The 23,294-nt window shown below is 43.4% G+C and overlaps 1 protein-coding gene across 15 annotated transcripts in view; it reads right to left on the bottom strand.

Annotated features, from left to right (window-relative positions):
• The window catches only part of Foxn3 (forkhead box N3), a 406,647-nt gene that overhangs the window by 112,129 nt on the left and 271,224 nt on the right, over positions 1 to 23,294 (bottom strand). For all 15 annotated transcript variants that reach the window (XM_087195145.1, XM_087195142.1, XM_021245282.2 and 12 more), the window contains one exon: positions 3,719 to 3,783. In XM_087195145.1, coding sequence (XP_087051271.1) covers positions 3,719 to 3,783 — 65 coding nt within the window. The remainder of the gene's footprint in view (positions 1 to 3,718; positions 3,784 to 23,294) is intronic.

Genomic DNA, 23,294 nt, shown 5'->3' on the forward strand with positions numbered 1-23,294 from the left:
CCAGATGAGAGGTCAGATCAGGTAGGGGTGAGGAATATCTCTAATTACAAACGATAAGTTCATTAATTAATGCATGTGGAGGTGATGTTTAAATGAAGAAACCTAATTTTAACTCCGATAAAGTGATTAGAACGTGGGGGAAAGGGATAGGAAGTTGAAAAAAGGGAAGATGCGGGGGAACCTACTCTTTTCATTAAAAAAATCAGAGACATTATTAAGCTAATAAAAATTTTTAAAAGTATTTCTAACATAGAAATCATAACACAGAGACAGACAGATGCACATAGAAGAGACCACTGGGGACACCTGTCAGCTGGTCACTCCTGCAAGGCTTGGAATAAGCCACATTTCTGTTTGGACCTGCCCCCACCCCCCTTAAACAATAGGCTTGTCCCCTTGGGGGTCTTGGTTTGGTTTCTACTGTATAAGAACTGAAGTGCTCTCAGTGCTGCTGAAACTGCTGGAATACTAAAATTGTCTCTTGCAGCCTAAATGGCATTTAAAATAAATACTATGAGTTGATGAAATGACCAATTATGTTAAGTACCCCTGCCTGCTGTAATCCAAACCAAATCTTACCCCATTATCCTCAAAACTGAGAGGTGATTCCGCACCCTCTCTGGCCTCTGATTCTGAACCAAAGTACAGACGCCACACTTGACATCCAAGGAGGACCTCAAGTACTTCCAGTTAATTCTTACAATTGGTTTTGCACTGGAAAAAAATAACTGTCCTATGTGTCTACTCAATGCTTTACAAACCAAACAACTATTAGACCACATAAACTGGTTTCCCGTTGTTACTGTGTCATTTTAGTTTCAACGTCATTTCAGGTTTTCACTTCCATTACTTCCCCCTAGGACAGTGATGGCAGACCTTTCAGAGTTTTTAAGGATATAAACAGCCCTGCTGCAGCATGCGTGCCATAGTTTCACCACCACTTCCCTAGAATATCACATTATAGGTAGTGCCTGACATAATTTTCAACTTGATAACAGTACAAAAGCCATATGCATTCTGAACAAACTGTCCTTCAACTTTTGATCTTTTCCTAGACTAGTGACGAGAGGTACAGTCCTCTCTTGTGAGGCCACAGCTGCTGGTTGGTCACAGGATCACAAGGGGAAATCCCCAACACTGCAGTGTGCTGTGTTGCTAAGATACAACATGCAGTGGGTCAGGTGTGTTAAACGCACTTTCAGCCTATGATATTTTACATAGCTCACAATGGGTTTACCTGGATGTAACCGTGTCATAGGTCAAGGAGCACTCATATTGTTCCGAAAAGTAACTTGGGGCAGCTGTTCCACACATCCGCCACCAAGTCCCTATCACTGTGCTCTGTGATGTCATTTTCCCCATTCCAGACACGTGCATCTGTTTTCCAAGGCTTTGCTCAAGTGTCAATTCCCCAAGAAGTGGCAGCCCCTCTGCTCACCCTGACAAAACAAAGCTCTTTCTTCTGTACAACATGGCACATCTGCCTATCTTTCTATCCCACATCTTCATACTCTGGGTCCCTGGGGCAACTGCACACAGTAGGCCCTTTCTTTGGCATTCCAGTCCTATCTAGGCCTCAACCTCAATCTTTCTGACTGTACCCCATTAACAAATGGGGTCTGATTATCTAAAAAAATTCCTCCTACTTGCTAGAGGGACAAAAAATAAAAGCGTATTTGAGTATAAAGAGGAGAAAAATGAGCATGTATCAAGTATGTTTCCTTCTATTTGACTGTAATCTAAACCACCTATTTGGTTTAGATTATCTGGTGTGACTGGGCAGTTCCCTTCTTTGTACATCCACATCTTTATTTGCACAACTTTTGCTCATGGGCATTAACAACTTCTGGATGTCCCAGTAGCAACCGCCAAAGGAGGACAGCAATACTAATTAGGAAAACACACAGTTTGAAAAATCTTATCACAATAAAAATGTCTGAAGAACTCTAGACAGATCCAGGAAAATGATTAAACATCACAGGAAAAAATTAATACTGACAAGTTCCTGCCTACACTCTCAAACTCTCACCAAGATTTTGATTCTCAAATGTACCAAAAACAATACTGTACTTAAATGGACAGAAATCCAATGAGCATCTGAAATTTGTACTAGTTTAATTCTCACTACATAAGGAGATGGAGGAATTTTTTAATCAGTAAGAGAAAAAAGTCTACAATAATAGCATACAATCCCAACCTGCAATCACTCAACTTCAGAAACTTTATCAATGTTTCTCTCATGTTTTTACCCTCCAGAAACAAAAAAATTAATATGCATAGAGCAAATCTTACCCAATGTGGAACAAAATGAATAAAAATCCTACAAGAAAAAGCTCTAAGAAAACAAAATCCCTTTTCTTAAAATAATCCAAACATTAATGATATTTGTATTATTGCTACAGTTCTAGAGGAAAAATGAAGGTACAAATAACTTTGAAATTCACTTCAGAAAAATTCAAAGGATGATTATAATTGGTTTCTTACACAATCTGGAGAGCAGAATAGATTTTTTTAAATTATGTTTTAATTTTTGAGAGTGGAGGGGGTTCCTTTTATTTTATTAGAAATTTAGGATATCTATGGTGGCTATTACAATTAGGACTAACCAAACTTGTACGCCTACATTTCACCTAAATGCAAAGAAATTCTTAAGTTCCTGATTTCATGGACAATATGCAATTGCATGCGCTATAAAGCAACAACAAAAACAACTCTCACAATTGATTGACATACTCCAGAAACCTTAAGATAAATGTCTCTTTTCTTAGCTACTCTAATATTCCACTTCTTTACACACACAACTGGCCTCAGTGTGTACTTTTTAAAGGTCAGAGGCTAAACAGCTGTAAGCCAATGAAAAGGCACTAAACTCCCTCATTATAAGCCAGTGTAGTTGGAAAGTGCTTGGTACAAACAAATCCATCTGCTTTTGGCAGCTGTGCCGCCTTGACTCCTGGCCAATCAACAGAGGCGAAAGGGGACAGAAAACCGGAAGACACTGTAGGCCAGCTTATACACAGAGCACATATCTTAAACAGCCATCACTAAAAAGTAATTTGTGAAAGTTTTTGGAATGCATCTTTGTGCTATTTTTAAGCATTTATTCCTCCTTAACCATGTCCATTTCAAAAGTTACAGCAGTGAGGCATGGATGGCATGTGCCTATAATCCCAGCTACTCTGAAGGCTGGGCCACAGTGACCACTTGAGCACAGGAATTTAAGGGAGTCTGGGTAACACAGCAAGACCCCAACTCACACACACACAAAAAAAGGTAACAGCAAAAGCAGAGATGAAAGCCAGTTTGAATTTCTCAAGCACACCATCCCACAGCAACCTTCCAAGAACACATGGATATCCGAGGACAGCATGGAACCATTCCTTGTCAGCCCAAATACGTAAAAAGGTTTGCTTTTATCAGCCCACTGTACACTACTGTCACATGCCCGTTGTCACGTAATTCCAATTCCACCAAAGCAACTCAAACACTTTGGGAACATGACCACTGTCAATGGGCCAAAGAAGCAGTCCTTAGAGACCTGGTTTCAGACTCACAGTTCATAGCAACCAAGTAGGAAGAAATAAAAAGAAGTGGCCATCCAGACCAACCCACAACAGTCACACTTCTCCAGAGAGTAGTCACTCTCTGCTTGGCACCAAGCACAAGAGTGGGGAAGGGAGGGGAAGCAGAGGAGGAGGAGGTGCTCCTAGACACCTACCTTGCAGAAGGGCTCCATTTCTCTTGAAGAAGGTACTGCCCGGCCAGATGGGTGGACCTGATGTGCTGAAAGAGGAGACAGACAGACATAAGGCTGGCAAACTCATTTACACTGACTCAGCTGCACTCCTTCCCCAAACATCTCTCAAAATGGCCCGAAAACATTTTCCCAGTTATGCATTATTGATACCCTCTGAAAATGTTAACTTTATAAACCATGGAGTTTATCTTATTATACACAGGCTTCCAATTTCACACAGAACTGTCTATGTGAATGTTCTGGTTAGCATCTTGGCTCTGGTCAGACCTAGGCACTGAAATTCCCTGCAGGTAAACAAATGGCAAATGTGCATGGTTCAGTGGCTTTGCTGGGAACTCTCAGAATTTTTGCTAACCTGGTCATAATTTCATAAACATACGTCGAAAAGAACTCCTAGCCATGTCTTCTCAGATCAAGTAGGTTTTCTTGTGTTTCCCGGTACCATCTGCCTGTCACAAATAAGAACGTGGTTTTCTTGGCATCTCTACCACCAAATTCTTTCTATACAGATATGACCTTGATTGACTCCCTCCCACCCCCAGGCTCTTGTTTCGCATCCTGTTTTCAATTTCTTGGCTTAAAATGTTATACTCCATAACCTATAAAACACTTTGCAGAGAGATAGGTTACCACCCACAGTCAGGTAACAGGAGAGACAAGAAAATAAGAAAAATCAATTCATCACAAAGATTTAGAGATGAGCATTTTCACTGTTTTGAAACATCTAGTGGAAAACTTTACAACCAAACCAGTCTTAGTAAAATACCCTTACAGTAGAAAGTGGGTTATTCTAAATCAAGGATTTATCTTAGATTGATGTTACAAAACACTAGTTCAAAATGTTACTACATCCAGCCCAGGAGGCAGTATAAATTACTTCCACCAAAACAATACATGGCAAATGATATTGGTGAATGCATTAGTAGTCACATTCAACATTTAAAAAATAAAAATTTGGTCTGAGGAATACATGTGTAAGTCTGGTACACGCACATGTGCATGCACACACACACACAAACACACACACCTGAAGGCCTATGCATTCAAAGCTTCACTAGTTGGTGAAGATCTCTGGTTATGTAGGATAGCAATACTATTAGCAAGAAAGGGAAATGCAAGTAACAGTCTACTGTCAAAATATCATTATCAGAGGTACAAACAGTATCACAAGTACAAGGACAGTACATGAGTGAGGAGATGTAGGGAGGGAAGAATAAAGGAGTTACAGCATAAAAATACTATTAAATGTCAAGAAAAAGTGTCCAATGTGCTAGAGAAAAAAACATGCAGGCATATCTCATTTGATTGTGCTACACAGACACTGCAGGGTTTTTTGTTTGTTTTTTTAAGCAAATGAAAGGTTTTTGGCAACCCTGGGTCGAGCATGTGTATCAGCACCATTTTTTCCAACAGCTAGGGTGATCCTTAGCATTTCTGAGCAATAAATTATTTTCAAATGAAGACTGTGCATTGTTTTCTTACACATAATGCTATTGCACACTTAACAGATTAGAGTATGGTCTGAGTGTAACCTGTATATACACTGGGAAGCCAAAAAATCTGTGTGACTTGCATTAGTGCAGTATTTGCTTTATTGCAGCAGTCTGGAATTGAACCTGCAATATCTCTGCCTATACTATGAACCTAAATGTTAATAAATCTTTTGGTTTTATTTTGTTTTGGATCCACTACATGCAAAGTAAATGGGAATAGTGCATCTCAGTCACGGTTTTTCCTGCAACCCTGATTCTCAGCCCTGACAGATGTGGCCTCTCGGTGACCAGGAGTTGCACAGGACAACAGACCTGGCCAGTGGCTCAGGGCTGCAGGACGATGGCAGCAAGTTGACTTCTCTTCATCTGATTCCATTTGAGGGTCTTTAAGGCTCCAAGCTGCATGAAGAATAATGTGCATTAAAATGCTTAAGATGAGCTTTTAACAACCCCAGCAAGCTCCCAGGGTTTTACCATCTTATGTTTTATAACAAAGCAGGAAACAGCAGGCTGGCTGTTGCCAATACTGAATCACCTGATTCATAAAGATATTCAAAAACTGAGGACTTCATTATAAAGGAGTTGGTGCTTCTACTGAATTCAATAATTGAGTATTACTGCAGGAGCCTGAATATCCAGCTTACTGCCATCCAAATCTCCTCTTTATCCTGACCTTGATTTGGGTGAAAACCAAGCAGATGCCAGGGGATGGAGTAAATGTGGGGAACGGAGGTCAGATAAATCCAGTGGTTTAGATAAGGAAAATTCTCTGTATGATAGAAATCTAGGGACAGATTTCTGCAATATCCTTTTAACATACTTAAGTCACTGATCACTATTCTATCGCCATTCCGCTCTGCTCTCCCTCTAATCTGTTCTCTGGTGGTGGAGAGAGATTTGGACTGGTCCCCTGCCTTCTCTGGCCTGGCCCCCGTTGTCACTAATGAATTCACTTGGGGTCTCTGTCCAGCTCAGAGTAAGCCAGTTCCTCCTACGCTAACTGCAAAGTTTTTGAGCTCCTCTACCCCAAATTCTATAGTCTTCTTTTAGATGGTCCCTCAATAGATATTGTCTAAGTGATGAAGATTTCAAGATTTAGAAAGTCTCTATTGAGAATCACACAAAAGATCTGAGGAGAAAAAACTTTTAAATCCTATATGACCTCCAAGATGGAATCGATGTACTTCTCTAGCTCCTACCTCCTCTGATTCTATCGGAAGAGACTAAAAAGGCCAATGGCTCTAGTGGCTGGGGCTGAGAAGGCAGTAAACTGGATTTTGTTTTTCCCCTCCAGCTGCAGGCATCCCTGGCTGATTGGCTTCTCAGCTTAAAAATACATACATGTGAAATTACTTTAAAATGTATATTAACTACAGCTATTTCAGAGAAGTAATGAGTAGTCAAAGTGTTTGTGGGTGAGGCTGCAAACCACCCCTTCGAGTGGCAAGTCCAGAGGAAGGAGGGTGGGAGTGGGGTGCACAGGGAAAATGGGGTGCTCCTCAGATCCAGTCATAGAAATGCAGTGCCTTGGGAATAGTCACTAAGGTCCCCTTAGCATTAACTGAGTGGGTTTTAATCGCCTTCCAATGGTCCTCAGATTGCTTGATGCCGGGATTGCAATTTATCATCTCCTGCGCACAATCATGGACATCTTTCCAAATGAGACCCTCCAACTCTATGGGGTGGGAGGGGCAGAAATCACCTTCCAATTCTAGAGATGAGGGGACTTAAGGTTATCACATGGCTGTTTAGTCCGTGCCCAGACCAGGTTCTGGAGCCAGCCCAAGTACCACAGAGACACACAGCAACAGCCCCGATTTCATTTCCCATCTTCCAGCTTGCCTCTTCCGGTCTCCCAGTGCTAAAACTCAGAGCCATCCTTCCCCATGGAATCTCTCCAAGGCAAAGGCCCAGGATAGAAAAAGCAATTGGCCTAACCATATGTGAAGGACACATGGGTTCCTATTAGTGGAAACAATGCAACACTGGCATCACAAAGGTCTCATTTCAATATTGTGCTAGCAGAAGCCCATGACCTTCAGCCGTAGAAGACAAACGCACTTTGTGACAAAAGAAGCAGACTAACAGGTTAAGAGGGCCTCGCCTGCCAGAAAGTCGGTCTCTGAGCAGCATTTGAGAACACTGATCCAGCTGATCGTTGAGTCCAGCGCTGAGCCAGCAAATCCCGAGAGAAGAGCGATACCGTGCTGAACAGCACACCTGGCGTCTGCCAGAGACTCGCGGTCCTCAACCATCCTCGGGCCTCACAACCTCACCTGCATTATTTCCAGCTCCCAAGAGGCCACCTCGAGCCAGCAGACACACAGCCCTGAGGTGGCTCTTGGCATCTGTCATGTGTCTGCCCACACCCACGAGCTTTAATCACTGTGAGAGCCGGCTGGATTAGTAAACTCAGACCCTGGGAAGTTCTGGCAAGATCCACACTTGCATTCAGCAGTCTGGACTTTCTGTGAGCCTAAGGGCAAGCAAACTGAGAAAGTGCTCCCCCCCTCACAAGAACCCAGCTGCCAAGCATGAACAGATACACCTGAAAGAACAGGGGGCCTCCCCACGGATGATCCTTGAAGTCATACTCTGAAAGAAGGAGAACAGAGAGACAAACACTAACTGATTCCACTCCTACAAGGTCCCTGGAGTAGTCAGTCATAGAGGCAGAAAGCAGAAGGTGACTGCCACGGGCTGGGGGCAGGGCGGAGTGGGGCATGGCTCTTTAGTGGCTGCAGAGTTTCGGTTTTACCACATGAAGAGTTCTAGAGATGGGCTGCACAGCAAGGCGAACCCACTCAACATTACCAAATGGTGCACTTAAAAATGGTCACCATGGTAAATGTTACCTGCATTTTCAAATTTTAAAACTTTAATGCATAAAAAGAAGGGAGGTAGAGAAGGAGAGAAAGTGGCGGGGGTGGGGGAGGCACACTAACGGGCAGAAAGCCCACACCCCCGGGCAAAGGACACAGAAGCAGGGCGAGTAGCTCCCCTCATTTAGTCCTCATGGAGGTCGGGGCTTGCCCACTACTCTTTAGGCAACTGAGCACTGACTCCAGCCACAACCCCAACACTGGAAACCGAGCATGGAGGCGACCATTCCCTTTGGATGTGCAGCATCTCCCATCACACTGGTTTCCCAGGAATCCAAGAGTCAAGGCAACTGTGATGAGGACAGAATTCTACTGTTCTCACTCTGTGAATTAATCATGAGGAAATAACAGAAAAACAAAAGACCCACACCATGCCCTAACAATGACCTCCTTGGGTGAAGGGTGGCCATCCTTGAAACCTGGCAGCATCTGCGTAGCCAGGACAGAAACATGAGGAGGTCTCAGGAATTACAAAATATCCCACACCTTCTGACAAACTTCACTGGGAGCTCAGGTGAAAGTCTGGAGTTCTCAGGACAATCTCAGCACTTTTATAACCTCCCCAGTAAGAAGACAAAAGCATCTGGGCATGGAACAGCATCTCAGCAGCTAACTGGACCAATCACGGGCGTGGTACTGAGAACACAGGGTCTGGATTCAAGGAATCAGTCTATGCAAAAGGAAGCTGAAATCTCTCAACCTGAGTAAGTCTTAGTTCCAGGCCCACTCACTTGGGGCCACTGATAGTCCTTAGTGTGTGAGAATGAAACAAGGTGACTAGTGCTTAAAAAAAAAAGCCAGTACTGTAAACTGTAAAAATCCCTGTGGTCGTCTTGATTATAAGAAAACGACAGTTCAGAGAAGTTAAGTGATGTGCTGGTGGCCACGTGGTGACACTGCCGGAGTTTGCAGCTGCAATGGGTGCTCCCGGCACCACCTCATGCACACCCTCAGCTCTCCTGACTTGACTCTCTTCTCCATTCCTAGAACTAATGAGGTAGCTGTCCGTCTCATCTTCCTCTTTTCTTTAAGGATGCTTTGAGATCTTCTAAATGCAAATGTTACTCAGTCCAAAGACCCAACAGTTTCTAAAAATCAATGGGCTGGAAGAAAGAGCTTCACAGATGCTACCTACTCTAAGGAAGGCTAAAAAAAGACAAATCCACGTGGAAGCCTGTGTAGATCAGAACTGGCAAGCTACTAAGAGGCAGAAGAGACCAGGTGGAGACCTATCAGGACTGGCCTGTGTTCAGAGGCCGACAACTACTAGGAGGGCATTAGTGAAGCCATCAGGCATCCACCATCTGGGACTTCTACAACTGTAACTGACAGAGGGGCAAGACTATTTGGGGGCGAAATACCAATCATGGTAGGGAACAGAATCTCTCTGTGGCCTAAGCCAAATTTAAAAGTGGAGACCCATCCTGATTTCCCCAAGAGCAGCCAAAAATTAGTCCTGGTGCCCATTAATGCCAAGGTCCTGGAAATCAGGGAGCAGGGGCTGCCCTGAAATGGCTGTGAGCATTTGATACAGGTGCCAGCTGCTCTCACGTAAGATCTACTGTGCTATCATATATATATATCACTGTTTCATAAGGTTCCACCAAGCAGGCTATGAAGTTGGGCTTTACTCAAACATTTCTGAGAACTGTTATTGACCTTAGAGCACAGTTTCCTAACTCTGCATTATTGACATTTTGGGCTGGATAATGCTTTGTCATGGGGCACTGCCCTACGCACGGCAGGATGTTCAGTGGCCTCCCCAGTCTCTATCCACTAGAAGCCAGTAGCAACCACTAACTAGTTATAACAGCACAAAGTGCCTCCGGATATCACCATGTATCCACTGGGGGATAAAACTGATTCCGAACAAGAACCCAAGGAAACTGGCATCAACCTTCTCCCTACGCACAAAGTTCAACCCTCCCTCTCCAGTGGCCAACATCATCTCCTTTGTAAACCAAAGACACTGCGTTCCACTCAAGTTCTCCAACTGTTGCTTCTGCCACATCTGCACCTTCTCCCTGGCCAGAATAGCATCTCTGTCGACCTTTTTATGCTGGAAAATTTCTTGCCTTATTGCCACTTGCCTCCACTTACCTTCCCTTTCCCAGGACTAAGATCTTATTTTAATCATTACCCAAAATTAATGGGTGGGTGTCCACATCCTCCTTTTGGATTGTGTAACTCTACCCTGCACCAAGAAAGCCCAAGAGCTGCAGCTGAGGTCTGAGAGCCTGGCCTCTGCTCCTTCGGGGCACTGGCTCCTGGACTGGCTGTCACTAGTGTCACCCAAGACCTCCCAACTGCCCAGCCATTCAGGGGTCCTGTATGTGTCCCCTCCAAATTCAGGGTTGCCAATGTGGCAGTATTAAGGAGTGGGGCACTAAGAAGAGGTGATCAGCCATGAGACATCCTCCCTCATGAATCAGATGCCCGTAGGATGGAGCTGGAGCAGGGAGCTCACCCTCTTTGTCCTTCTGACATGTGGGAACACAGTGTTCCTCCTCTCCAGGAGACGCAGCCATCTTGGAAGCAGAGGACAGACACTCACCAGAAAACAAACCTGCCAGCAGTGCTTTGATCTTGAAATTCCCGGCCTCCAAGACGACAAGAAATAAATTTCTACTGTTTATAAATCACCAGCTGAGGACAGTTTGCTATAGCAACACAGATGGATCTGCCCTTGACAGAGTTCCAGTCTCTCCCCTCCCTCCTCCCTGCCCTCCCACCCACTCTCACAAGGAGCCTTTTCTGCCTAATGTATAAACCCTCCATGACATTTGACAAGATCTCTAAAATTTTTTCCGCCTTTAGCCCACCTTTGCCTGGTTGGGTCTCCTCTTCCCAGTCTTCAGTCTTGACACTCTGCTACCTCTCTGCCCGGTGTGGGCCCCTTTTTGATGGACGTTCTTCATTGTGGCCCTCTCCTCTCTCCTACTCACTCTCTTGCTAAGGAGGTTTATAGACTCCTGGCAAATCTAGGTTTTTCTGATTCTCCTCCTCTTGTTCATCAGGTCTCCAGACTCTGGGAGGTTCCTTGAGCTGGATCTTGCCACAGCATTCACGTGCCCCCATCCCTGCTCAAACCAGGGAGCAACTTCCCACTTCTGCCTCCATGCCAGGCTCACTGGCACTTTCCACACAGCCCTGGAATTATCGTTATTGTTTATATTTTGTTTCCTACAGCTGCCATAAGAAAGTATCACAGACTGCTTGGCATAAGCAATATGACCTCTGTCTCACAGTGCTAGAGGTGAGAAGTCCAAAATCAAGGTGTCCACAGGGCTAGTTCCTTCTGGGGCTCTGAAGCAGAACCTGTTTCAGGCCTCTGCTCTGCTTCTGTGTCTTTGCTGGCAATCTTCAGTGCCCTTTGGCTTGTAGAAGCATCACCCTGATCTCTGCCTTCATGTTCACGTGACCAAGCCCCCACCATGTTATGGGCGCCCACATTTCCCTTTCATTATAAGGACACCACTCATATTGAACTAGGTGTCTGCCCTCCTCCAGGATGACCTCATCCTAATTAATTATATCTGCAAGGACTTTATTTCCAAATAAGGTCACATATTCTGAGGTTCTAGGGTTAGGAAATCAACATATGAATTTGGGCGGAGTGATGATGGCACAATTCAACTCAAAACAGTATCTTTCAGTGCCTCCCTTCCACACGGTACATTTACTCCTCAGACACCAACACACCCCTGTCTTTCTTCTCTTGTATCCCTGGCACCTATTGCAGAGCTTGGAACCTGGCTGGCATCTATCAAATATTTGAGAGAATAAACATTTACACTTGAACTTCATGTTCCTCATAAAATAAAAGGGAAGAAAAACCTGACTTTGCCTTTGGTGATCACTTCTAACATGCTCATGTCAAAATTCTGAGGTCTTTAACACTGTCCTCACCCACTTCCTGTCTTCTGTGACCCATTCTTGCAAGCCTTTCTCTCTGAAGTCTCCTGTACTCTCCCTCAATCTGCATTCCTACTGCCAGGCCCTAGGTCAACTTGTATGAGATGTTCCCACTAATATCCCAATTCCTCTCCCAACTCTGATCCTTCCCTCACGGCAATCCAATCTGCCTAACACCTCGGCAGCCTTTGAAAAGCTAATCATACTCATCGGGGCCCCTCTTGGTGTAGAAATTGTACTCCAGAAGGTGGGGCCAGAGATAGGGCCAAAGGTGGGGCTGCTAGTATCACCAGAGCTCCTGCCCCAGGTCAACAAAGTACCTCCTTTTTCACGTGTCTTATATATTGAGTTTCCAAGTAATTTTTCACTTGAAGAGTCTGGTGTGTACAAAAGAGTGAGAGCTATAGGGAAGGGTCAGATATAACCAGCTCTGTGCCCCTCCAACACCTTGCTATTCTTCCCTTTACATTCCTCCTGCTCCCCAGTATGCCCTCCAGAACACATTCTCCCTCCACCACCAGGAGGCAGGCCATTAGGGCAGGCAAACTGGCTGGGCAAGTTGGTGCGACCTGTCAATCACAGAGATCCAGGAGACTTGCACCCAAGCCTCGCACCTGGAACCACTCAGAAAGGGTTATCTTCAATTCTTCTCCAGACAACTCAGGCAGGTTTTTGATAGGGTGCCCTAGACCCAAGGGCTGCCTGAGGAGAGGGCAATACAAAAGATGGCCGCCATTAAGCTCTTGGCCCCTGTGCTCTCTCTTCCCGAGTGGTCGCTCTCACACTGCAAAGGGTACTTCTTTTGGAACTTTTAATTGGCCCACACTCACTCTACAGAGCATGTTCTTTTCCTTCCTTTAATCAATGTAAAACTTTTTGTGCTTGTTTTGTCCAATACTTTGTTCAGAACACAAGAATCTAGAGAGAATCTCTAGAAGTCCCTAGCACCTCAGAACCTGGTAATAATGTTTGTAGGGCCCATCTGAGCCCATTCCCTTTCTATGTAACCCGCCCCTGTATTGTGCTCTCCATGCTTACATTCCATCTATCTTTCAAGGCGCAGCTCAAATTCTAGATCCCAGGCAAAGGTTTTCTAGTTGCTCCCACCCTACTACCTCCTTCCCTCCTCTGAATTCTTCTGGCAATTACCACCAATACAGCTCACTTTGAAATGAATCACACTTGGAGGTGTTGGCTTACTCTGTACCCTATCCCTTTAATTCACTTTCCACAGGAGTGCCTGCGTCTTACCCATCCTGAGAGCAGGAAGCCCATGTGGGCAGAGACCAAGGCTGATGCTCTTCCTAGAGGATGGTTGTCATGGTTCTAGTAAGTGATTCTGAAAGACGGCAGGAATGCTACCTGCATCTCCTGAACAGAATTAATACAAACACTAAGGATGTCAAACAAACAACTCCAAGTCATAAAGAAATCTCTTACAATGGAACAAGCCTATATGGTAACATTATCTTCCTCCACTACCACCTCCCCAAATAAAAACTCAAAAATCTTTAAAAATGGAAACAAAATTATAAATGTCATCATTGATGGTAAGTAATAGGTTTGGTAATTTGAACTACTCTTTTCTGTGATTTCTTGATTACTTAGGAATATATAAATAACTAGATAAATACATGTATATTTTTGATAATATGGAATGTGTATCAGGGTATACTGAAGAAATTCTGCTTAAAAATATGGCCACAATTTTAGATGCATACAGCTAAGGAGACATCTTATGAGCAGATGCAAAGGTGTTTATCATTATCTTTGTGCTACACAGTTTCTAATTTTACATATGAAAACCAAGGCATCATTCAGCATAAAGTACATTATTTGCATGATGTATTTGCATTTGTAAAACACCCACATTTACTTTTACTGCTTAATGGGCCCCCTTTAAATGGGCCACTCTATATAAATGGAGTACACTGGTTCCCAACTCAATGGTGCTGATAAGAAAACTACTCCTTTTAGATGCAAATGAACCTACTAATCACAATTAAAATGGCAGAGCAGAGGAAAGCTGAGCAGCTGTTCCTACAGCTCCAAGTCTAGGGCCAGTTTGATTCTAGCTTAATCTTTGGAGGAGCCTGGGATTTCCCCAAAGGACATCTGCCCAGGGGATAGACGCAACTTTCCCAAAGGGGCCAGAAGAAAAGAGAAACAACTCTGTGAAAACCAAAAGTGTAAGTAGGGAGGAGACTATCTGTGGAGTCAATCCAGTGGGGAGAAGTACTACTTTTGTAAAACACTGAGGACAGGTGAGGGCAACATGTGAAAGGTTAAGTAAGGCTTAGGACAGTAGCATAATTAATGCCACCAGACAGCTCTAGAGACTTCTTTAAATTGGCACAGCTATGATGGAATACAATATGGTGGTTCCTCAAAAAATTAAACAGGAATACTCTGTGATCCAGTAGTTCCACTTTTGGACATATACTCAAAAGAAATGAAAGCAAAGACTCAAAGAAAACTTTGTACCCCGTGTTCACAAGAGCCAAGAAGTGGAAGCAAATCAAGTGCTCACTCATGGGTGAGGGGATAAACAAAAGGCAGTATTTACAAATAAGGGAATATTCTTCAGCCTTAAAAAGGAAGGAGATCCTGACACCTTCTGTAACACGGATGAACCTAGAAGACATTATCCTAAGTGCAATGAGCCAGTGACAAATACTTTATGATCTCACTTATGTGTCCTGCCCAGAGTTGTCAAATTCATAGGGACAGAAAGTAAAACAGTGGTTGCTCCAGGCTGGGTGGATCAGGGAGTGGAAAGTGGTGGTTTAATAGGTATAGAATTCCAGTTATGTAGGTTGAAAAAAATTCTAAGGGTGAAAGCAAAGCCCCTCTTTCTCTTGGGAATGGTTTTGTGGAAGTCTTGACAATGGAGCCTACTTAGGACTTGAGGTAATGTCTGTGTGGCTGGAGTGGCACACAGTGGCAATGGTAAAACCTTTATCTAAACTCCACTCCTTTAAGAGGAAACTTTGGCCAGGTGTGGTGGTGCACACCTGTAAGGACAGTACTACAGAGGCAGAGGGAGGAAGATCACTGTGAATTTGAGGCCAGCCTGGGCTACATAGTGAACTGAAATCCAGTCTGGGCTACATAAGGAGACCCTGTCTTAAGAGAGGGAGGGAGAGAGGGAGGGAGGGAGGGGGAGAGGGATGGTGTGGGGAGAGAAAATGAAAGAATACTTTTGGCCAGGCATAGTAGCACAGGCCTGTAATCCCAGCACTCCAGGAGGCTGAGGCAGGAGTAAAATAGGAGATTAGAGGGCATGACAAAACCGGTGGGGAAGTAGGTGTGACCTGTTAATTAGGAAATCCCAGGACACTACAAAACAGTTCCCAAATCTCTGCCTGTGGACCTCTCCAGAGAACTCCAGCAGGTTTTGGATAAGAAGGCCTAGACCTGAAATGAAGTCAGCCCAAGGAGTGGATGATACAAAAACAATGATCCAGACTGTTTTTGCCACTATATTCACTCTTGCATGGTGGCCCACCCTCACGCTGTAGGCTGAACTTATTTTCCTACTTTTACTTGGCCCAAATTTGCTCTGTAGAGCCTATTTCTTTTCCTACCTTTAATGAAACACTGCTACTGTTTGCACTTGTCTCCACCAATTCTTTGGTTGGGACAGAAAGAACCTAGAAATCACCTCCAGAAAGAGACTCCAACTCCCCAAAACTCAGGTAACGGGAGGATTACAAGTTTAAGCCCAGCCCAGGCAGTTTTGGCAAGATCCTGCCTCAAAATAAAAATTACAAAAAATGGCTGGGGGTGTAGTTCAGCAAGAAGTCCCTGAGTTCAATCCCTAGTACAATTTTAAAAAGAAGAATAAGAACCATGTGTTGAGTAAAAAGACCATTTTACCTTGAATTCACTGGCAGGCTCATAAATTCTTGGACCATCTCTCTGTTACTGAGAAGCAAGAAAGGCTGGCCTCACTGTATCTTCTATCCCCCGATGACAATGTTGGTTAGAGGCAGTGACACCCTGCCCATTACAGATAATGTTAATAATGTCACCCGCTCATTATGCCCTTGAACTGATACAACTTTCAGAGAAAGTATCTTACTAATAGAGACAAAATCACTACTACCTACTCATTTTTCAGGCTTTTAGAGATCAAGAGCTATAAATGTTTAATCCATGTTTTTGACAGTTTGAATCCTATTATTTCCTATGATGCTGAAAACCAGTCCCAGACAAGAAAATAACCTATTTGCGGGAAAATTGCAATTTATCTTAATTTTTCATTTTCTCCCTTTGAAAGTCCGTCCCATCCTATGCCCCACCACAAAGATAGAAGAGACAAAATGCTGATTTTGGAAAGCTCATAATATAGGCAAAAGACTTCTGTCTGAATGCTCTGTCCAGAGAACTCCATCTAGGCACCCAAACCTGAAGCTGTAAGAACCAGGCAAAAGTTTATTTTTTATGGGACATTTTTTTCCCATGGTTTGTTTATGTTTGGCTTCGAAATGTTACTGAAATGATGGGTCCCGGGGAAATTTTGTCCAAGTTCTTGATGTCACAAACAAAGAATTGGACAAGACAAACAGAGAAGGTTGTGGGAATGCCCATTTATTGAAGGTAGAAAACAAGGAAAGTACACTCTGCTGAGTGAGAGTGGGCTAGTGAACAGACTTACAGCCATCACTAGGGTAAGGGAAAGGAGTCTCTTCTACTGGAATTCCTAGACTGTCCTCTTCCTCATGCAGAAAAGGCATTTGGGACATTTGTCCTATCAGAAACTCACTTGGCCTGGTGCCAGATTTAAACTTTCCTAGGGAAGACAACTCACTTGGTTTCGTGCCATGTGTAAATGAAGAATTCAAACTATAGCACTTTTTGGATGGGTTCTGCACAATGCTCAGGAACTACAGTCATCTCGGATCTTGTGTTCTGTCACGCCTACCTTTTGGACAGGTTTTGCCCTAGCCCTAATCTCCTACCTCAAAAGTAGAAAAAAGAATCTTAAATTTCCAAAAAGTAATCTCTTCCGTTTCCCAAGGTAACAACTGACTGGCATCAGCATCCTAATTACGTCTTTGTCTGGATACTTCCAACTGAGCGTGAAGAGCTGTTCTTCCCTCAGAATGATCCCCTCTCCTTCTTCCTCTCTGGGTGACTGCTGGCACCCCCTCCCACAGTCATCAATTGCCTGTGACTCTCTCCCTTCTCCAACTTTCCCTTGTGTATCCTCTCTCAGTCCCACCTCACAGAGTGCAACTTATGAGAGCAAACAAACTCTAAAATGGTTGGGAAGCCCAGTGCCCTGGTCTTCCTCCAGCATCACGTGGGCTACAACTCAAGCAACCTGGTGACTCTTGTGCACCTGAGAGCTAACCCGTTCGATTCTTCTGCAAGGCCTACTGGAACATCATTCCTCTCATAAGGTAAAATGAAGCAAAGAATGCCATTAAACTTCCATGAAGGTTTTAAATCCAAAGAGAACTTAGTTTTGGAAAAGTAATGTTACCTTTGGCCATATTTATATAGATACGGGAGCTGGGGGTGTGGACTGAACTTTACAGGATGTATTAGGATGTGGTGACATTTCACATTTTTTTCTGAGTATAAACAGTAAATATAGTTGTGTATGAGTTTGTTGTTGTTTCTTTTGCTTTGTTTTGTTCTACTTTTATTTTGGTTGTTGACTTATTTTTTAATTGATATATAATAATTATGGTACAGTGTGATGTTTAATATAGGTATACAATGTGTAATAATTGTATTACAGTAATTAGCATACCCATAACCTCACACAGTTATCACTTCTTTGTAATAGAAACATTCAAAAAATCTTCCTTACTGGCTACTTTGAAATATACAATTGTCAGTCACAGATACTCTATGGTGCTACAGATCATTAGAAGTTACTCCTCCTATCCAGCTGCACCCCTGTTCCCTGCTTTGAATTTCTCTGGCATATAAGAAGGACCACATAAGTGAAGCTTTCAACATATTCAGGAAACTTTAGCTTCTTGAAACCTTTGGGCAACTCTGACCTGCATGCACAGACTGTTTCCTGGTGCCAGGTCAGTATGCTCACCTCTGTGTGTTCACTGCCCACATGCAGGATGCACTTCACTTCTGGGGTTCACACCAGCCTCAACAGTGCTACCTGCCCTGATAGCTTCTAAAGGCTGTCACTCATCCTCCAAACCAAGTTGCAGAGTCCAGCACCAAATCAGGTCTAAAAAGGTATCGACCGTGTGCTATTTAGTATCTTTCACTATCCCCTCTCAGTCCACATCTGCCCTCTTCAAACGCAAAGTTCAAAAGAATCACTATCACTTGTTTCAGGGTTGCTGTCAACCTGAGTAAATAATGCCCAACTAAACTGGCTCAGCATAGTTCTGGGTGTGGAAGACCCACCACAGGGAAGATTATCACCAGCTTGCTCTAAAAGGGAAACAAAGAAGGAAGGGATGCTTCTGACTTCTTTGGAGCTCTAGCCTTCACTTTTACCTTGGACATCATCTCCTGGCTTCTGGTGCAGACTCTTCAGCCTCCTGATATGGACTTGCAGGGGATACTACACAGAGCTCCAGGCCTTCAACTGGATTCTTCAGATCCCCAGTGCGCAGATGGACCTTTTGCACTCTTGCACACCTGTCTTTGTGGGCGTCCACTGTAAGCCAATCTATAAATTCTTATATATCTGTATATCTTGTATTACATCTGTATTTCTAGTAAACACTGATTGATACAATGGTTTAGTCAACTTTTCCAGAGAAGAAACTTTACGTTCAGGACATCTTTTACCTACTTTAAACTGCTGCCACTTCTTATAAACAGACACATGGACTTTTTCTAGCAAGGGTTCACTTTAATTTTTGCATAATCCAGTCAACTGTATACTAAAAAGCATTTCTGGCTTCCTATGGGCTATACTGCTTCCAAGTTCCTTATAAATTCCAAACCGTTACACCAAGTGCTCTAGTTTCATCTTCTGCCATCCCTTACCTTGTTTTCGTCTGTTTGTTTGTTTTGGGTTTTGTTTGTTTTTGGTACCAGGGATTGAACTCAGGGCCTTGTGCTTGCGAGGCAGATGCCAGTGCCTCTGAGCTAAATCCCTGGCACCTTGTCTTGTTTTTTATTTGTTTTGGTTTAGATTTTTTGCTTTGACAATACCAAATTGCTCATGGTCCCTGGAGACACCAGGATACCTCTTACCTTTGTCTTTGCCCACTCAGTTGTCCTTGCTTAGAATTCCCCTTGCTTCCCTGCCCTGTTTGCAAACCCCTAGGTATCCTGAAAATCCTTCTGTTGTCTTCGCCACTCCATGCCCAGAGCATATCCCATCATTACATGTACCACGTGGCATTATTTATTTATAAATCTACATGCACATTCCAAGAATGACTGCCCTATTAAAGTCCTCAGTGGCTGGTATACAGAAGGTGTTCAACAAACACCTCCTGAAAACAAATGAGCTCTGTGAAGTATATACAGCTGGTACCACAATCCTCATTTTGCAGCTAAGTACACCTAGAAAAGTCAGGTGGCTTAGAGGGTTATGTGGATAGTATGCTTATAAGCCCAGCTCCCATTTCCTGCTGTCTCTTGACTTTTGTCATTTACAGAAAATTAAAGGAAAATTAAGGAAATGACATAAACACTTTAAAAGTTTGGTGGATATTTTGCATGTCTATACACTGCCTTGCTTTTAGAAGTTGGCAAATTCACTCATATTGATGCATCTAGTTTAACTCAGAGCTTGGGCAGCCAAGCGCTAAATTAACTACTGGCTCTGCAAAGGTGCCGGGGCTCCGAACAGGGGACATGATGCCTGTGTAACTTTGAAGAAGAGATTTACACACCCCTTTGTCTCCCATATAAATGGACTCAAGAGCTGCAGCAGTGCATAAATGATCCTTTCTTTCCACTGTTTATAGCTGAATGCAGCCGTTTTCAGCTTCTTGCCGGTGATCACTCCACTAAAAATAGCTTTGATGCTGTCACATGCAAACTTGAGCAGAACCTGAAAGCAGATCCCCTTTTAGTTCTGAGCTGGTTCAACTTTAAAAGAGCGGCAGCTGTTAAAATACTCTGGTGTGTTTACATGATGCTGAAGTAGTTCCATGGTGGCTTGTAGCAAAAAATGCCCCTGAAAAGGACAGAGTTGGGATTGCAGCCACTGCTACAAATAGGACTATCTGCTGAGCTGGAGCCCCGGGAGAAGCAGAGACAATGCAAAACGTCCAGCTTTAAGGGGAACCTGATTGTAATGACAGCTGCAGTAAAGATTCGAGAGAGATGCTACCTGAGATTTGTGACCACCAACTATGTTTGAGGCATAGATAGCAAAGAGGAGACAGCAAAGAAAACTGTATGCAGAAAAGGACTTATAAATGTGAGGTACCTTTTAAAAAAATATCCTGTTGAAAATTTCTAAGAGCTGTTCTTAGAAATCAAGGAAACAAAGAATGAAATATAGTCAACACCTTGGCCATACTATTGAGCCTTTATACTGGTTCAATGGGCAACTGGACCATTCTTGATGTCTTCTGAAAACTGGCCCCAAATGGAGGACAAAACAAAAATCAGGGGCTTGGAAGTCAGAGCAAAGCACATTTTTCAACCCAGCTCTTCCCTTCTGACCTCCTGTAAGATGTAGTTTGAGCATCAGGGTTTCCTGACCTCTTGCACACAGTTGGAGGGCAAGTGAGAAAACATACACCACGTTCCTGACATCGTACATGACGCCCAATAGACAGTGTCCTTTAGAAACAGGTAACTGGCCGGGGATTTAGCTCAGTGGTTCCGCCACCTGCCTCGCAAGCGCAAGGACCCAAGTTTGGATCCCCGGTACCAAAAAACAAACAAACAAACAAAAAATAAAACCTAGAAACAGGTAACTGGGAGAGCACAAGCTGACCACAATCTGGGGACAGGTCTGGGATCCAATGAAGTTACTTTGAATGAAAATAAATGAACCACCCAAGTAAATGGTGTTTTTCCTTCTAAATCTATGTGTCCAAAGGATGACTCATCTGGTATTTGCTTATGAAATAAGAATTTGTCGTATAAAGTTTGTCCTAGAAAACTTGCACTGCATCTGGCTGAGCTGGAGAGGGAGGGGACAAGGGCCTGGCCTCAAGCAGGATTCTCCCACTGGCTGGATGCCGTTATGTTTACTCAGGCCAGCTAGGAGACAGAGGTCAGTGATGGTCAATGGGGGCTCCTGCTTAGGAACCCAGCTCCCTCTCGAGACGTTTATGCTACAGGTTCACATCCATGTCACCACCCATTACTGAATGAAAACCTCAGATTCTTTGTAAGAGCACCTGAGAAAACAACACCTTTATTACATCACTGTCCCTCCTTACGAGCTTTAGTGCTGTCAGCTGACAAGTAAACTCTGAGTGCGTACGTTCTCTAAGCATGCTATAAATTTCAGCAGCACATGAGGTTATATTAGTGTAGGAATTTATCACCTAAGTTATAGATATTTGAACAACAGAACAGACTTTATATACTGCTGTATCTTTAACACTCATTTTTCGTTAACAAGACAAAAGAATTTACAGTTACTGCCAACAGCTTGCTGGCAGCTAACACCAGGATGAGCTGTTGCCTAGCAACAGTCAAGCATACTTCCTCCCAAATCAGGAAGAGCCGCTGCTAAATCTTTACTAATTACAAAATGGGACAAACATTGAAAAGCTGTATGTTTATTAAAGATTTTGTGGGGAACATTCTAATAAGAATGATTCCTATTAAACAGATCTTAACTAAATACAATGTAAATCTGACTTTGGGTTCATAGTCACAGGTTACGTAGTACAATTCAGGAAATACGGATGCTTCTACAACTTTTTAAAAATTTCCTTAGGTATTACACTAAACAAAGTCATGTGTTTGCATTTTGTGGAAGCATGCCTTTTGCCTACTCCTCTAAGAATGAGGATGACAAGGAGGAACTGAAAAACCTAAGCTTTTTAAAGTACATTGTCACCCGTAGGTATCAGCTGAGGGATTGTTTCTAGAACCCCTCGAGAATACCAAAATCCATGGATGCTAAGGTCCCTTATGAAAAAGGCAACAGTATTTGCATATAACATGCACATCCTCTTGTATATTTATATCATCTCTAGATTACTAATAATACCTGATACGATGTAAATGCTGTGTAAATAATTTTGTATATGGCAAGAAAAAGAAGACTGCACATGTTCAGTACAGCTGTGACTTATTCTTTCCCCAACGATTTTAGATCTGTCCTTGCTTGAATCTGAGGATGTAGAATCTGTGGGTACAGAGGGCTGAATCCATACTTGCAAAGAAATTATGAGGTCGCTGTCACCATTTTCACAACCCTTACAGAGCTGGGTGGATGTAGAACTCCACAGCAACTGAACTCAAGTTTTTTCCTTTATCTGCATTTTCAATTCCCTCTACTTCAAAAGTCACTCAGAATTCGCTGTGTGGAAAATGAGTGCAGAGTTCTTTCAGAGTTCCTGGGGCTGCTCTGCCTGTCACCAGGGGCATAAGTCTCTTGGCAAAGTCCTGAAGAAGCAAAGCCTTAAAGTCTAGAGACCCTGCTTCACCCACCAAGAGGGACACTGGGAGCACAAGGACTCAGAACACACTGTGCACTTCAGATCGTCTATGGAAGTCTACACTGCTTTTTAAACTGGAATCATTTTGGTTACGAAAAACAAACATGCATACTGTTTGTAAGGTTGAGAAAAACATGGAATCGACGAATCGACTATATTTTGTATGTAAATAAGCCTGCCCACCAGATAATGCTGGCCTATGAACTGTTAGAAAAGTGCTGATTCAGATGAAAATTTGCACTTGCTCACACTGAAGTCTAAAACAACCAAAAGCTACTTTGCTTTTGCTGCCCTGTTCTGGGGGGTGGGGGGTGGGGTCTCCCCCCCCCCCCGAGGATTGAATCCAGAACTTTCACAGTGAGCTACATTCCTAATCCCCCCACACACACCCCTTTTTTTTTTGAGACAGGGTCTCATTAAGTCACTAAGTTGTCCAGGATGGGCTCAAACTTGTGATCCTCCTGCCTTAGCCTCCCAGTGCTCTGGGACTGCACGCATGTGACAACGTGCCCAGCTGTCACTTCGATTCTCTATTTACCAAGCTAACTGGCAGCTTGTATTTCTGCTTATGCTCTGGAGAGGCATTTTTGTATCATTCCACCCTGTAATCTTTGCATGACCATGGTGAGAGGACCTAGTTTTCCCAACCCCACTGTCAACCAAAGCT

The sequence above is a fragment of the Heterocephalus glaber genome, unplaced genomic scaffold (genome assembly GCF_053883595.1).
Source record: "Heterocephalus glaber isolate CG9 unplaced genomic scaffold, H.glaber_assembly_v1.0 deba00001608, whole genome shotgun sequence".
Classification (NCBI taxonomy): Eukaryota; Metazoa; Chordata; class Mammalia; order Rodentia; family Bathyergidae; genus Heterocephalus; species Heterocephalus glaber.